The sequence below is a fragment of the Nannospalax galili genome, unplaced genomic scaffold, assembly GCF_000622305.1.
Source record: "Nannospalax galili isolate Female #2095 unplaced genomic scaffold, S.galili_v1.0 scaffold1145, whole genome shotgun sequence".
Taxonomy (NCBI): Eukaryota; Metazoa; Chordata; class Mammalia; order Rodentia; family Spalacidae; genus Nannospalax; species Nannospalax galili.
In genome coordinates this window covers 146,709-160,521 of record NW_008352265.1, presented here as the reverse complement: position 1 = coordinate 160,521, position 13,813 = coordinate 146,709, and the positions used below count along the sequence as shown (strand labels likewise).

The 13,813-nt window shown below is 47.4% G+C and overlaps 1 protein-coding gene across 1 annotated transcript in view; it reads right to left on the bottom strand.

Annotated features, from left to right (window-relative positions):
- Positions 1–374: 374 nt before the first annotated feature.
- The window catches only part of Heatr1 (HEAT repeat containing 1), a 49,060-nt gene continuing 35,621 nt past the window's right edge, over positions 375–13,813 (bottom strand). Inside the window, exons 30-44 of the mRNA XM_008849088.2 lie at positions 13,091–13,217; positions 12,429–12,589; positions 9,560–9,606; positions 8,787–8,910; positions 7,538–7,678; positions 6,625–6,917; positions 5,933–6,083; positions 5,083–5,241; positions 4,796–4,930; positions 4,562–4,666; positions 4,313–4,481; positions 3,596–3,750; positions 2,667–2,825; positions 783–891; positions 375–631 (exon numbers count right to left, since the gene is read on the bottom strand). Coding sequence (XP_008847310.1) covers positions 543–631; positions 783–891; positions 2,667–2,825; positions 3,596–3,750; positions 4,313–4,481; positions 4,562–4,666; positions 4,796–4,930; positions 5,083–5,241; positions 5,933–6,083; positions 6,625–6,917; positions 7,538–7,678; positions 8,787–8,910; positions 9,560–9,606; positions 12,429–12,589; positions 13,091–13,217 — 2,124 coding nt within the window. The 3' untranslated portion in view covers positions 375–542. The remainder of the gene's footprint in view (positions 632–782; positions 892–2,666; positions 2,826–3,595; positions 3,751–4,312; positions 4,482–4,561; positions 4,667–4,795; positions 4,931–5,082; positions 5,242–5,932; positions 6,084–6,624; positions 6,918–7,537; positions 7,679–8,786; positions 8,911–9,559; positions 9,607–12,428; positions 12,590–13,090; positions 13,218–13,813) is intronic.

Sequence of the window (13,813 nt, the reverse complement as noted above, 5' to 3'; positions counted from 1 at the left end):
ATTAAGAACACTGGCTGTTCTTGCAGAAAACCTGGGTTCGAATCCCAGCACCCACATGGCAGCTAACAACCTAGTCCCAGGGGATCCGACAGCCTCTTCTGACCTCTGCCGGCATCACACGACATGGGTGCACTTACCTACATGCAGGCAATACACACATACACATAATATAAAAATAAAATATTAAAAAAAAAACAAAACCCAAACTAAAACGCCAAGTGGCTGGAGCGAAGCAGAAGCCGTTCTGCATGGTGCTATTCTTTTGACCTAGAGTGATACAGCAAGTGAGGGGGCTGAGAGAGAGAGAGGGTGCTAGTCTTAGGTTCTGAAACGTGCCTCATTAGGAACACCACTCAGAACAGACACAAATGGTGACAGTTTATATAAAAACTGCCCGTTTACTCCTTAGCAACTTTGTACAAAAAGACATTAAATATCATCAGGGGTCAAAAGTACCAAAAGTAACATGGCACCACGCCCCTCAAAGTAAAAATAGAAAAATGGAACTCTTCACAGAGTGCGCAGCCTCAGAGGCCTCTGCATCAGAAGTAGCTCTGGAGCGGCTCCCCCAGCACAGCCTCCAGCTGCTGGATGGTCTTCTGGCACTGATGTTCTACTTCTTCACACTCATCTGAGGGGGAGACGGAGGGTTACCGGTTACCACGGGGTAAGAGACTATTAACACTGTGCTCGCTGTTCCGGGCACAGGGGCAGGGCAGGACCCAACATTCAAACCTGTGTACAGGATGCTGCTGTAGTCAGTCACAGAGTTTGGGACTTACCTTCCATCAGTTCCGCCAGGAAAGGAATGGACTCTGGGAGCAGGACGATGTAATTCTCCCGCAGCTTTTCAGCCAGCGCTAAGACAGTAATTAAGGCTGCAAAACGCACCTGGAAGAAGCCAAGGCCTCAGTGAGAAGGCCATCTCATCACACAGCTATTCACCAGGGACCTGGCGGACTGGATACGCTCCTCTTAAGGAGACATTATTTCACATCGTGGCTATGCCCAATCGACTTCCATCCTAGAATAACACTATTTAGCCATCTGGAATCTATTTGGAGTAAGAGTAACCTTACACATCTGTGTTTCTCAAACTGTTTTAACTGTAGCTCTCTTTAAAATGTGAATGTCTTTTTATGTTATTTTCCTTTAAAAACAACAATGAAAAAACAACAAAGAGCCCAGTGACTGAATTCAGTCCCCAGAACCCCTATGGTAGCGGAAATGAACCGGCCTCCAGAGTTGCTATCTGACCTCCACATGTGCACTGTGGCATGCACGTGCCGCTTCCCCCACAAAATACATGTAAAACCAGGTGGTGAAATGCCACGTGCACACAGGGTGTCACAAATGGAACTACAGTGGTGCTGGGCTCACTGGCCTGCCTGAGATGGTGCTGATCTGGTGGTGATGCTGATCTGGCGGTGGTGCACCTCCACCACCTCTGGAACCCCCCCTTCCCAACTCACCTACCCACTGTGGTCACAACAATCATGCTGGAATCTAAGACACCAAAAATGGGGTGTTTCTCAACACACCTCAGCCATGATGAGGAATGCAATCAGTTACTAACACTGACAGCAAATCATTTCGAACCAAACACCCTTTTTTCTAGTTTGGAATAATTTCCATAACTATTTACATTGAGTCAAGATTTTCTTGATCACATGCAACCAAAATAAAATACTGAAATAAATCTGATGCTGCAGTTTATGTAAGAACCTATGATAGCTTCATTGGTTTTCTGTCCTAATTAACAAATGCTGCCAATTTAAACTAATAATAAACCCTAGTAATAAAAGTCTGCTGTGGTCTGTTTTACCCAGTGAGGCTCTAATACAAGTCTGTGAGATGGTGCTTGTTAGTAAGACAGCTGGGAAACTCCAGGTAGGGGACATGCCATGGCTCTCTATTTCTACAGCCTCCATACGAAACAAAATCAACTTCGTGTACAAAGGACATGATGTAACAGACACCAAAACCACTGCTGTCAGGGGCACAGTGATGTTTAAGTGGCACTTAGAAAAACAAGAAATGCCGGGCATATTGGTGCGTGCCTTCAATCCCAGATCTCTGGAGGAAGAGGCAAGTGCACCGTGGTGCCAGCCGGCCTGGTCTACATAGCAAGTTCCAAGCCAGCTGGGGCTACATCAAGACACTTGTCTCAAAAAACAAAAACACAATGAATTACTTCCAAGTTTTTATTATTTGAGACTTAGAAAGTAGCTTGCACCTACCAATCCTAGGGGTATGGATTTGTGATGGCTACTTATGAAAAACAGAAAAAATAAGCAATTCTTTATGTGTGTATTCTCTATATGTATTTTTTATGGGGGTAAGTGCATACACATACGAAGGCCAGAGGTCAACCTCAGGTTCTTTTGAAATGTACTCTTTCTGTTTTACCTGGAACTCCCTGATAGGAGCTACCATGCCTAGCTCTTGAACATGGGTTTTAGGGACAAGCGTGGGTCTCATGCTGGCATAGCTAGATTTTATCAACTGAGCCATCTCCCCAAGCCCTAGAATTCTATACAACAAAGCAGACAACTCCAAAAGCCAGCCCTTCCTGTTAGTGCCCTGGGGCCAACACCCAAGATCCTAGTAAGCACTTAGCCACACTCATGGGAGGGTGGCTGGAGCCTGGGGCCCACAGTTCTCACCTTGGGGGAAGAGTCTCTTGTCTTTAACAGAATCTGGTAGTTCAGGGGTTTCCACATGGAGTCATCTGCCATGGCCACAGAGAATTGCGCAATGCAAGGCACAAGATGCTTTGTCACCCGCTCCTGGAACCGCTCTTCTCCCCCAAGCCTGTTTTCCAGCTGGGAAGAGTGAGATGAGGGCTGTCAGTGGCGGGCTGCACCTTCTTTCTGAAACATCGCTGGTGTGTATTGTACTCTCGCACGGCAGCAGTAGGCTCACAAAGTACATCCTACTCTAGTACTGTCTCTTGGGCCAGTTTTTCCTCCTTTGGAACTCAAACAGCTGCAACAATCCTTACATCAAGCTTTCCCTCCAGAAGACCTGGGGAGTACTATCCTGTGGGGGCAGTCAACCCTGAGACATGACCAGTGAGGCCTAGTTAACCACAACTAACGCAACTTTTTAATGGATAAAGTGGCCATGCATTAACTGTCAACTTGACACAGCCTAGAATTACCTGAAAAAGGCCATTCTCAATTGAGTAATTAACTTTATCAGTTGGTCTGTGACAGGCTGTTTTGACTGTTAGTTGATGTGAGGGGGCCCAGCCCACTGTGGGGACACCCCTCCCCGGGCAGGTGGTCCTGGACTATATGAAGAATCTAGGTGACCACGAGGCTGAGTACGCAGCGTCCTTCATGGTCCCTGCTCTATAGTGACAGGTGGTAAATAAGCAGAGACAAACTCTTCTGCCCTAAGTTGCCCCAAGACCTTGTCTTCCTTTTGAAAAACTCAATAGTGAAGAAAAATCTATTTTGAATAACCATTTTATAAAAAGACCCTTCCTCCTTAAACACCTTTTAAAAAGCTGTGCGAGCTGTCATTTCGCATACATAAAGCCTACAGAAACTGACCCAGGAGGCCTCAGTGACAGCGGGCTGTGAGTTACCTGATCCACCAGGGGCATCATCAAGGCTTCTGTCCTCTCTCTACTCATAAAATGCTGGGTGTCGAAAAGGAAGATCTTATATAAGCAGTTCAGTATGAATTGCAACAGCAAACAGCACTTCTCAGGGTCATGTTCGGAGTCAAAAAATGCTTCATCTGTAGATGCAAAGAGAATGAAAACAGAAAAATCACAGTTTAATCTCCAGCACATAACAGCGAATTGCTACTAAAATAATTACAACCAGAAGACTGTCACAAATTATCTAGAAAGAAATCAAGACAGAAGCAAAATGGATGGTCTCTTAGAGAGTGTTTTCTTTTTGGCAAGTGGCTAAGATTCTGATGCCCAGTGGGCTAGTTAAATTATTTACCATGAGTCACGTAGGTTGCACAGGAGACAGACAGATCTGAATGTGGAGATGGAACCCAGAGCCTCACCCATGCCAGGGAAGCACTTGGTCAGCGAGCTCCTTCCGCAACCCAATGTACTACTGCAAAGTCATTCCCAAGACCAATACCCACTAGCTTTACTCTTGCTCCTGAGTCAATGATTACTTGTGACCCTCCATTGTGTCAGGATGACAATAAAGTACAAGCTCACTTTCCTGAGCAGAAAAGCCAAGAGCCTTCCATCTTTTCTGAGCGCTGGCAGTCTCATGCTAGCCGCTTGTGCAGGATGCACAGAGCAAGTCTGTGCACAGAGCCAAGGAGCTCCTACCTGTTTTGGAGATGTTCACTTGGTTCAAGGTGTCTGCAAAGGGCTTTACCAGGTGACCAGCAAACAGAGTGAAAAGGCCCTTCAGTTTCTCAGCTATGCGGTCAGCCAGGTTGTAAAATGTCAGCAGCCTGTCCTTAGGGGCATCTTCTGTCTTGGCCCAATCAAACAGCTACAACCAAGAGAGAACACTGACATCATCTACTCATCCTGCCGCTTACAGTTAGAGGAGATGCAGGAAGAAAGCCTCACCTTGAAGAAGAGAGGTCTGAACGTGGCCTCCGAGAGCTTCACCACCATGGCCACCAGGCAGTCAACGATCCAACGTTCTGCTTTCCCAACTTCCTCCAGATCATCCTGAAAATGAAAGACCAGATTAGACAGCACAAGCTCTGGCAAGGATGACAGGCAGGTGGCTAGATTTTCCTCTGGCTCTTGCACAGAGAGATGACGACTCCAGGGTGAGGGGTGTGAGGACCAGCTCACCTCTGAGTGCTGTGCCCGAAAGTCCAGGGCCTCCAGGAAAAAGGTAGTCAGCTGAGCCTGGTGGGACAAGAGCTCTTCTTTCTTCATCACCCCAATGTGCTCCTGCAGGACGCTCATGAATGGGCCCATGTGACTCTATGTGAACATAGCAAAGAGCACCAGGTTGGTCGTCTTGGAGTGCAACGTGTTCTCACCGGCAGTGAACGGCCCTATGCTCCCGGAGGCAAACACGTAAACACTTCGGTGCCACCCTCCCCTCTCCAAAGTCCAACTGAATCGGACCTTACCTTCCAGTTCTTTTGGATCTGCTTGAAAGTTCTGCTAATGGCCGGCAGTAGGACGCGCGGCGCGAGCCTGGTGGCCAGGGTCTTCTTAAGAGATGTGAGGCGGATGCTAGCCTGTGAGGCAGAACCCATTTCACTAGTGATTTTCTCCAGATGAATCACCTATAGCAACAGAAAGTAGCAACTGAGGACACTGGACTATGCTGACAAACACACAGAGACAGGCCTGCTGATGACAGGAAGCCAGAGCAAATGCTACAGGGCACTTCAGCCACAGAGAGTTTCTTTGAGCCAGCATGACTGCCTGCACACCAGACTGGTCAGATGTCTCTCTCCACTGGGAGCCAGGGAAATGGGGGCAGAAAGGAGCACAACAGAACAGTAATAACCAGGGCAACAAGAGCCCCACAGTAACAGGCATTTACCATTAGAAATGCTACCAGCTCAATGGGTCAGCAGGCAACCACTCACCTGCAAATGAGCAATTCCACTATGGGAAATACCTTCCACTTAAAGAGAGCTTTCACATCAGAACCACGGTTAGTCACACTAGTTTTCAGAGCAGGCAACTCTCCCTGCCCACCCCCAAAGATCCCAGAGGCAATTAAAATACAGTACATTCTGTCAGTTAAAAAACAGAAAAGCCTCACTAAAAAGGGGTCCCCAAGTTAATTCCAAGATGAAGCAGAAGGGACCATGAAGAAAAAAAGGCCCCTGTTCAACAAACACTAAAACCTCTATTCAGAAATGAGAATCCCATCAACCAGAATTGAACACTTAAAGAAGCAGTAAGATGGTAAAACTCTGCTCCTGGCTACCCTGTACAGAGTCATCGTGACAACAGTCTACAAACCTGGGTCAGAACCCCTTGCAGGTAGGGGCTGATGAAGTGTGGCAGAGTCTCCACAACCCTGTGCAGGGCGGCTAGGGTGCTGAGCAGGCAGACCTCACTGTGGACCAGCTCGCTGGTGCTCTTCACAGCTGTCAGCAGCGATGGCATCAGGCTGGCAAGAGAGAGCAGGTGCTCAGAGCCACTCTGAGCCTCACAACACTGACGAGCGAGCTGGGGATGCTAGAAACCCCCCGACCAACTGTGCCGGCTGCAGCACTATCCCATAATGCACAGAACACATGACTTAGCAAAAGAAATCTGCAGTGCCAACAGCTCTGACACACTGTAACTATAAAAATGCCTCAGTTACTGAACGAGGTGATGGAACGACATGGGATCCTGGCCAGCCCTACACAGAGAAGCCCACAGGGCTAGGCAGGAGGCTGACAGGTACATAATACCACAGCTACGCAGCTGGTTCTGGTCAGAGCCAGAAGCAGAGCAGCCACCTTCCCTCTGTGGCAGCATAAGGCCAGCCTGGCCAACGGCGGAATGACAGTACTGCTTCCCAGGCAGACTCCTAGAAGGAGCAGGAACAGCTCTCGGTGTGTCTGAGTCACAGCAGTGCTGTGACACAGGTCAGGAGCCGTCTCCAAGGTTCCACCTTCCTCTGCTGCAGCAGCTCCTGTCCCACACTCCAGCAGCGGGCATACCTGGGAAGCTGGGGCACGGCCAGTGCTTCCAGGGCAGAGGTCACCTCTGCGATACACAGCAGGGCGCTTCCCAGGACATTCTTCTCCTCCTTTCTCTCAGGATCAATGAGCTTCACTGCAGCACTCAGCACGGGGATGAAAGCCTCTCGGTTCTCAGTTCCAAAGTTCTTGCACAAGAGCTTCAGCGTGTACAGGGCTGTCTGTCTGTTTATGGCCTGTTCCTCTTCCGCTTCCTTTTCCTTGGGCTGCACGGTGGCTAGAAGGACTGGAACCAGCTTTAGGAAACGGTAAACCTGAAGACAAAATGGCCAACATGCCCCAATCATTAGAGCACGAGGGCCAGTCTCCCCTTCCGTCCTCCTCGCCTGGGCCTGTCTGACTGGAGCCAGAATGAAGGGCCCCAAACACAGGACCACACTCGAGACAACTGTTCCTCCACCAACCCCCGCCCCACCCCCATCTTCCAGCACTAAGAAGTTAAACAAGTGCTCTACCACTGAGCTGTAACCCCAGCCCTCTTTCAACTATTTTTTTGAGACAGGATCTCACTAAGTTGCCCAGATTAGCCTGGAACTATGTAAGATGCCTCCTCAGAGCTATCACGCCTCATTCTATCTGCTTTCTTTACTTCGAAGCAAATGCACGTGCTGTCTGACCAATTTCGTATCCATACACATACAGCACCCCAGTAAGAAAAGGAGAGTAAGTTATGTGACAGCTAAGGTGATGCCTGGCCCACAGCAAGCAAGAAGTGCAAAGGCTGATTCCATCCCGAGAGCTGAGTTAACAGCACAACTATGTTTTCACACACACACACATCACAGTACACATTCAGACAGCAAGTTCCTTGAGGAACTTGCAGAAGCTCTGTGACCAGCAGAAGGAGGTGTGTGGGCGCACTGGGTCCACTCACTGTCCTCTTCGTCCAGGATGTGGTCTGCTGCAGCCTGTTGTTCAGAAGATCTAGGGCTTTCCTGCGCACAGACGGCAGGGGGTTGCTCACCAGCCCTCTGACCACAGCAATGAATGTTTCTGTAGGCAACAAGGCATTGACCTAGAGAGAAGATTATATTTAACACAAAGGGAAAACAGAGCAGCATCAACTCTAATTAAGGAAGACTTGTTTTTTTAATGAACTTTGAGAGAACATGCTACTATGTAGCCTCAGCTGGCCTGGAACTCAGTAAGCAGCCCAGGGTGGTCTTAAACATGGATCTTCTAGCCTCAGCTTCCTGATGGTCAGACTACAGGCACGTACCATGCATCATGATGACCAGCTCAGACTTCCACTCACTGGCGGCCTCTGACACCAGGTATCTTCAAACATGCTTTCTTAAAACAGTTCTCACCATGCCTCTCAGGCAGTCATTACTAACCACAAATAAAACAAAGTCAAAGCTAATGCAAAAAGGAAATAAACCATTCCAGGCCATAGAGTTGAAAGCAATTCTAATTTCAAGGTCAATCGATTATCTACTGTATCTCATTGATATTTTAATTTTATGTATGTTACGTCTTTTGCCCGCACGTACATAGATGCACCACTGTGCGTACAGTGACTGCAGGTCAACAGAGGGTACCGGATCCCTAGGAACTGGAGTTATAGACAGTTCTTAGCCTCTGTGTGGGGGTGCTGGGAACCAAATTTAGGCCTTCTGTAAGAACAGCAGTGCTCTTAACCGCCATCTCTCCAGCCCCTAATTGGTGTTTTTATATTCTCCTACTTCAATGAAGTGGAACATTATGTATTACAGGATCAAATATTGAGTTCATTAGATCGACTGTGGCAAAGGCTGTTATAATTGGTAAGGAAATACTGTTTTCCAGACAAGCTTTGCTTCTGGACATCAGGATTTTCTTTTCAAGAAAAACCTGAGTCTTAATATATTAAGAAAAGGTATTGGTAAATTTCAATTTATTCTTTTTGTTTATTTTGTTTTGTTGAGACAGGGTCTCCCTGTAGCCCCAACTGGCCTGGAACTCACTATGTAGACCAGGCTGGCTACCTGCCTCTGCCTCCCAAGTGCTGGGATGAAAGGTATGTGATATCATACCCAGCTTAAGTTTATTCTTAAAGTGAACACTTAAGTTAAATAATCTCACAATGACACAAAAAACAGTGACAGACACAGTCATGGGGGTAGGGGGACACAGAAGCCTACCTTATCTAGCAGGTCATAAGCTTTGCTGAGCAGTGCTCTCCAAAACTTCACAGTCAGTTTGTCTGAATTCTTTTCCATGGACTGTGCTACGGTGTTGATGTAGCCAAGGACTGTTTCTAGCAACCTAAAACATGAGAGGCACACTCAGGTGGCAGTTGATGATGCCCTGAAAGAGCCTCAGTCATGAGAAAGCTTCAAACAGAAAAGGCAATTCAGTGACTTTTATAAGACTATTTGTTAGCAGGGCATGGTGGCGCACGCCTTTAATTCCAGTACTCGGGAGGCAGAGGCAGACGGATCTCCGGTCTACATAGTGAGTTCCAGGACAGCTGGGGCTACAGAGAGGCTCTGTGTCAAAAAGAAGACCATCTCTTACTGTCAGAAGTACATACTAAAGGACGCAGGGCAAAGCAAAGTGAGACTTGGCTTCAGGCAGCTGAGGCAGTAACATGTACAGTGAGACTGTGTACAGTGAGACTGATGGAGCAGCTGGGCCTGGTGGTGCACACCATCAGTCCTAGCTGAGGGGCGCAGAGGCAGCAGGAGTTCCGGGGGTTCAAGGCCAGCAAGGTCCAGGTCAGCCAGGGCTACAGTCAGACCTGTTCTCAAAACAAAACTAGACAAAACACCAATACACATGCATGTACGCACACACACACGACAAATCACATGGGCAAAGTGACAGTGAACATGGCCAAAGTGGATCGTACATCTGTTTCATTCTTTGAGTTTGAAATTACACCCCCCCACACACAAAAGGAAAGTAGGCGTACCTCTGTTCTAGGCCTTCTAAGATCTTAGGACCACCACTCTCAACCACCTAAGAGGTAAAGGCCTCGTTAGAACAACATGGAAGTTGATGATGAAGTCATTTGAAGTAGGTTAAAACTTAGATTAGTCCCACAAACCCCCCACTGAAACTGCTTTTGACATCACAACTGAATTGGGCTCAGATTACCCTCGATGGCTGTAGTACTCCCTTTTTTTTAAAAAAAAAATATTTTATTATTTTTATGTGTGAGCGTACTGCCTGCATGTATGTGAGCACACCCACGTCGTGCAATGCCCGCAGAGGTCAGAAGAGGGCATCGGATACCCTGGAACTGGAATTATGGACAGTTGTTAGCTGCCATGTGGGTGCTGGGAATTGAACCCAGGTCCTCTGTAAGAGCAGCCAGTGCTCTTAACCCCTGAGCCAACTCTCCAGCCCCAGTACTCTACAACTGTATTTGTAGTTATCTGTTAAGTATGGCAAGATCCAGACAGCCACAGTCTTCTGCTCCCTGGGCCACCCTTCCATGACCCCAGGCCACTGAGACAGCCTGCACCTGCTGTTAGGTCCCGAATACCACTAACTTACCATCAGTGTGGGGACCTACATTGCTCTAGTTCCTTCATCAGTCACATGGCACCACCACATCTCATGTCCGTGCCGTGTCTCTGTATGAACAGCTACCGTTTCTGCCATTTTGATGGACAGCAAGGGGGCACCTCACCTAATCTGCACGCCTACCCTGCTCCCTGGGGCGCATACATTCTATCATATTAACTGGCATTTGTAATTCTTGCATCACAGCCATGTTCTTTGCTGGTGCTGTAATGGACGCATTCTTCCCGTTCCCCTGAGCAGCGGTCAAGGCTGCAGCTCTCTCCACGTTGCTTTTGGCGACTTTTCATTGAATCTGAATTTTAAGATAGATTCTCCTCTGGCCACAGTATCACTCTCCTTGATTTTCTCTTAAAGTTTTAAGTGTTGCTTTCACAGTGAAGTCTTTACCTAAAATTATCTACTACCCATGGTTGAGATCACTACCCGCCCAACAGAAATTAAGTTGTGCCAGCATCAGGACCTGCCGGGCCAGGCCCTTCAGCTCTGCCACGTTCCCTGCCCACCTCCACCAGGGTGGTTTCTTGGCTTGCTCTGCTCACACTGGCCTTTCTGATGACTCTCCCTCTACCACTGACCTCTGACCTTCAGTATTTTGGGATCAGTGTGTCAAGACTGTTTTAAAAATAAATGGAACTGCAGAAGTGCATCGAATTTCTAGGTTGGTCTACAGAGACAAAAACCTCTGAACAGTGAGTCTTTTCTTAAAAATAATTTTATTTATTCTATGTATATATGTGTGTGTACAGTGGAGGTCAGAGGACAACTTGGAAGTCAGTTCTCTTCTACCTTGTGGGTCCTAGGGATTGAACTCAGGTCATCAGGCTTGGCAGCAAATACCTCTATGTACTATCTCCGCGGTCCGACAATGAGTCGTCTTATTGTGAACGCAGTCTCCTTCTGTTTTCCAAGTATTAGTTTGTATTCTTTAACATTTTAGAAATTCTTTCATAATATTATTGCCTACATTTTGCTAGGCTGAATTTTTAGTACCTTGCTTATGGTGTATTACCTTTGAAGCTTTTTTTTCGTGTAATTTTTAAAAAAGATTTACTTTTATTTTATGTGTATGAATGTTTGCCTGCATGTATGCTGGTACGCCATGTCTGTGCCTGGTTCCTGTGGAGGGCAGAAGAGGGCATCGGATCCCCTGGAACTAGAATGACAGGCATTTGTGAGCCTGCCTCTGCCTCCTAGGTGCTAGGATGAAATGCGAGCACCCTGATGCCCAGCTTAGATGTTTCCTTCTTAGGTCATGAGTGAGTATTGAATCTCTTGGATCACTTAGACACAACAATTATAATGCTTACATGGCCTGCTTTCTTGTTCTGTTATGCATTAGGAACTTTAACACATGTTCTAACGTTAAGCCATTTTTAAGTGCTTGGTCCAATTTCTTCCTTCTTTCTGTGTCAATGCCTAAACTGAATTTTAATGCATAGAGAAGAGTTTGGCAATCACTCATATAGCGTTCGCCATGCCCAGGAACAGCTGCAGTTCACTGTCAGCACACAAGTCTCCCTCTACTTGGTAGTGTTATTACCTGTCTTCCTCAATATACAGACCAAGGATTGGACTTCTAAAACCATGAACTCACTCCTCCTGCTTCTGATCCTCATATAAGCTGGAAACAGCGGCGCCTGCTCTTACCCGGCTCTTTCCCACTATTGTCTGGGGCTCAGCAGACAGCTGTGCTGCTTAGCCATCCTCCCTCAGGACCAACAGACACTTGGCTTGGTAGCAGTTCTGAGCTGTCATGAATAATGTTATTGTTTGCTTTCCTGGAGATGACTGGTGGTGTGTGGGCATGCCCATATACTTCTGCTGGGTCTACTCTCCCTGAGAATGAAGTTACTGGGCCACAGCGCTTACAGATGCAATTTGGTGGATCATGCCCAAAGGATTTCATGTGAAGCATACTGTTCTCTATTATCTTTCAAGGCATGCCTCATTTTCTCATGAGACATTTATTTGCTAAGCTATTTAAAAAATTTGTTTAGCCCGTATGTATATAAACACACCCATGTCATACAGTGCCCACAGAGGCCAGAAAAGGGCATAGATCCTGAGTTAAGGATGGTTGTTTGCCACTCTGTGGGTGCTGGGACTCCGACCAGTCCTCTGGAAGACAGTCAGTGCTCTTAACGGCTGAGTCGTCTCTCTAGCCCCTGCTAAGCTATTTTTATCAGCTTAAAAACACTGTTAGCAAAAGCAAGATCATTCTCTGTCATAAACACACTTGAAGAACGTATTACCTTTTTGAGGAAATGACTGGAAGCCAGGAGCTGGGCCATGAAGGACACGGACAGGAACTTAAAGTGCCGCAGCTGCTTGCTAGTATGAGTGTCGACCCTGAAGACAGGCAGCACTTCTTCTCCAGCCTCACTCTTACTAGACGGTGGCTTGGAAGTAGAGTCTGAAAAACAGTGGCAGGTGACTTTACTATCTCCAGTCTTTGTCCAGGGAGCTTCACAGTGCAGCATGGTGAGCGGCAGGCGGTCTCAGACATTCCTGATCAGCAGGACACCATGCTTTTCTTCTTCCAAAGCACTGAGACACTGGGGCACATTTACCAAGGCGGCACCCCACTGCACAGGCCTGAGACCACCTTGTCAGTCAAAATGAAACACTACAAAGCAGAGAAGCTGAGACAACCAGGGGGAAGAGATCCCAGCCCTGAGTCAAGTTCCTGAGGGCTGACTGGGTACCTGCTGGGCAGCCCAGAGGTTGAAGGAGGAACATCCCCACCAACAAGCTTGTCAAAGCTCAGGTGCAGCCACACAGTGTTGGAGGCACAGTGGTCTGAATAGGCCTGGCTTCCTACAGATGACACAAGAGGGCTCTGAAAACAGACATACTCCCTCTGCTTTCCCTCAGCTCTAGACTGAACAGTACCCAGCACCGGGCCTGTGCTTACCTTCTTTTTCCTCTGGAAGCTTTACCAAGTACTGGAGGATGGTCATCATGCTCTGGACCTGGTGCTGGACACTGAATTCACAACAGAGGGAAATCCAGAACTCAGTATCTGCCTCTAAAATAGCATCCTGTTTGGAGAAAAAGAGGAAAGGTGACAAACCGGGCCGAAGAAGCACATTAATAAGCACAAACCAAGGACACACTCAGAACACAGGATGTGTGTCCCCCTAGCTGTCACCAGCTGAGAGAGTCATGAGTTCCTTCTTAAAACAGCCCTGCAGAGAACTGTGGGCGTGAGAACTCAGATTCAGCAATCAGTCTGCAGAGCTTTATGCAGATTCTACAATGAGAAGTTACAGGCCTCTCCCAGGCTCCTCCTCTAAGAGGTCTTTGGCCTGTCCAAGTTCAGGTCTAGGTCTGCTGAAGTGGATGTTCCCTCTTCATACGAATGCCTCCACAGACACTTTTCAGTGGTTGTTTCACCACAGCACAGAAGGACTCAGCAGAACCACCAGCAGACACCAGACCTGTTTCTTAGGAAAGCCCGGTCACTCTCAGATGGTTTATTGCTATTTAAGGATCTGCGTCTACATGATCTGAAAACTTAACACCAAAACCATTCTTTAACAAGGTTCTGGGCAAGCACTGTCAAATAACGCATATAAGTATTAGCAGTCCCATATTTACTACACTAGACAATCATCAGAAAGCCCATGTGACATCA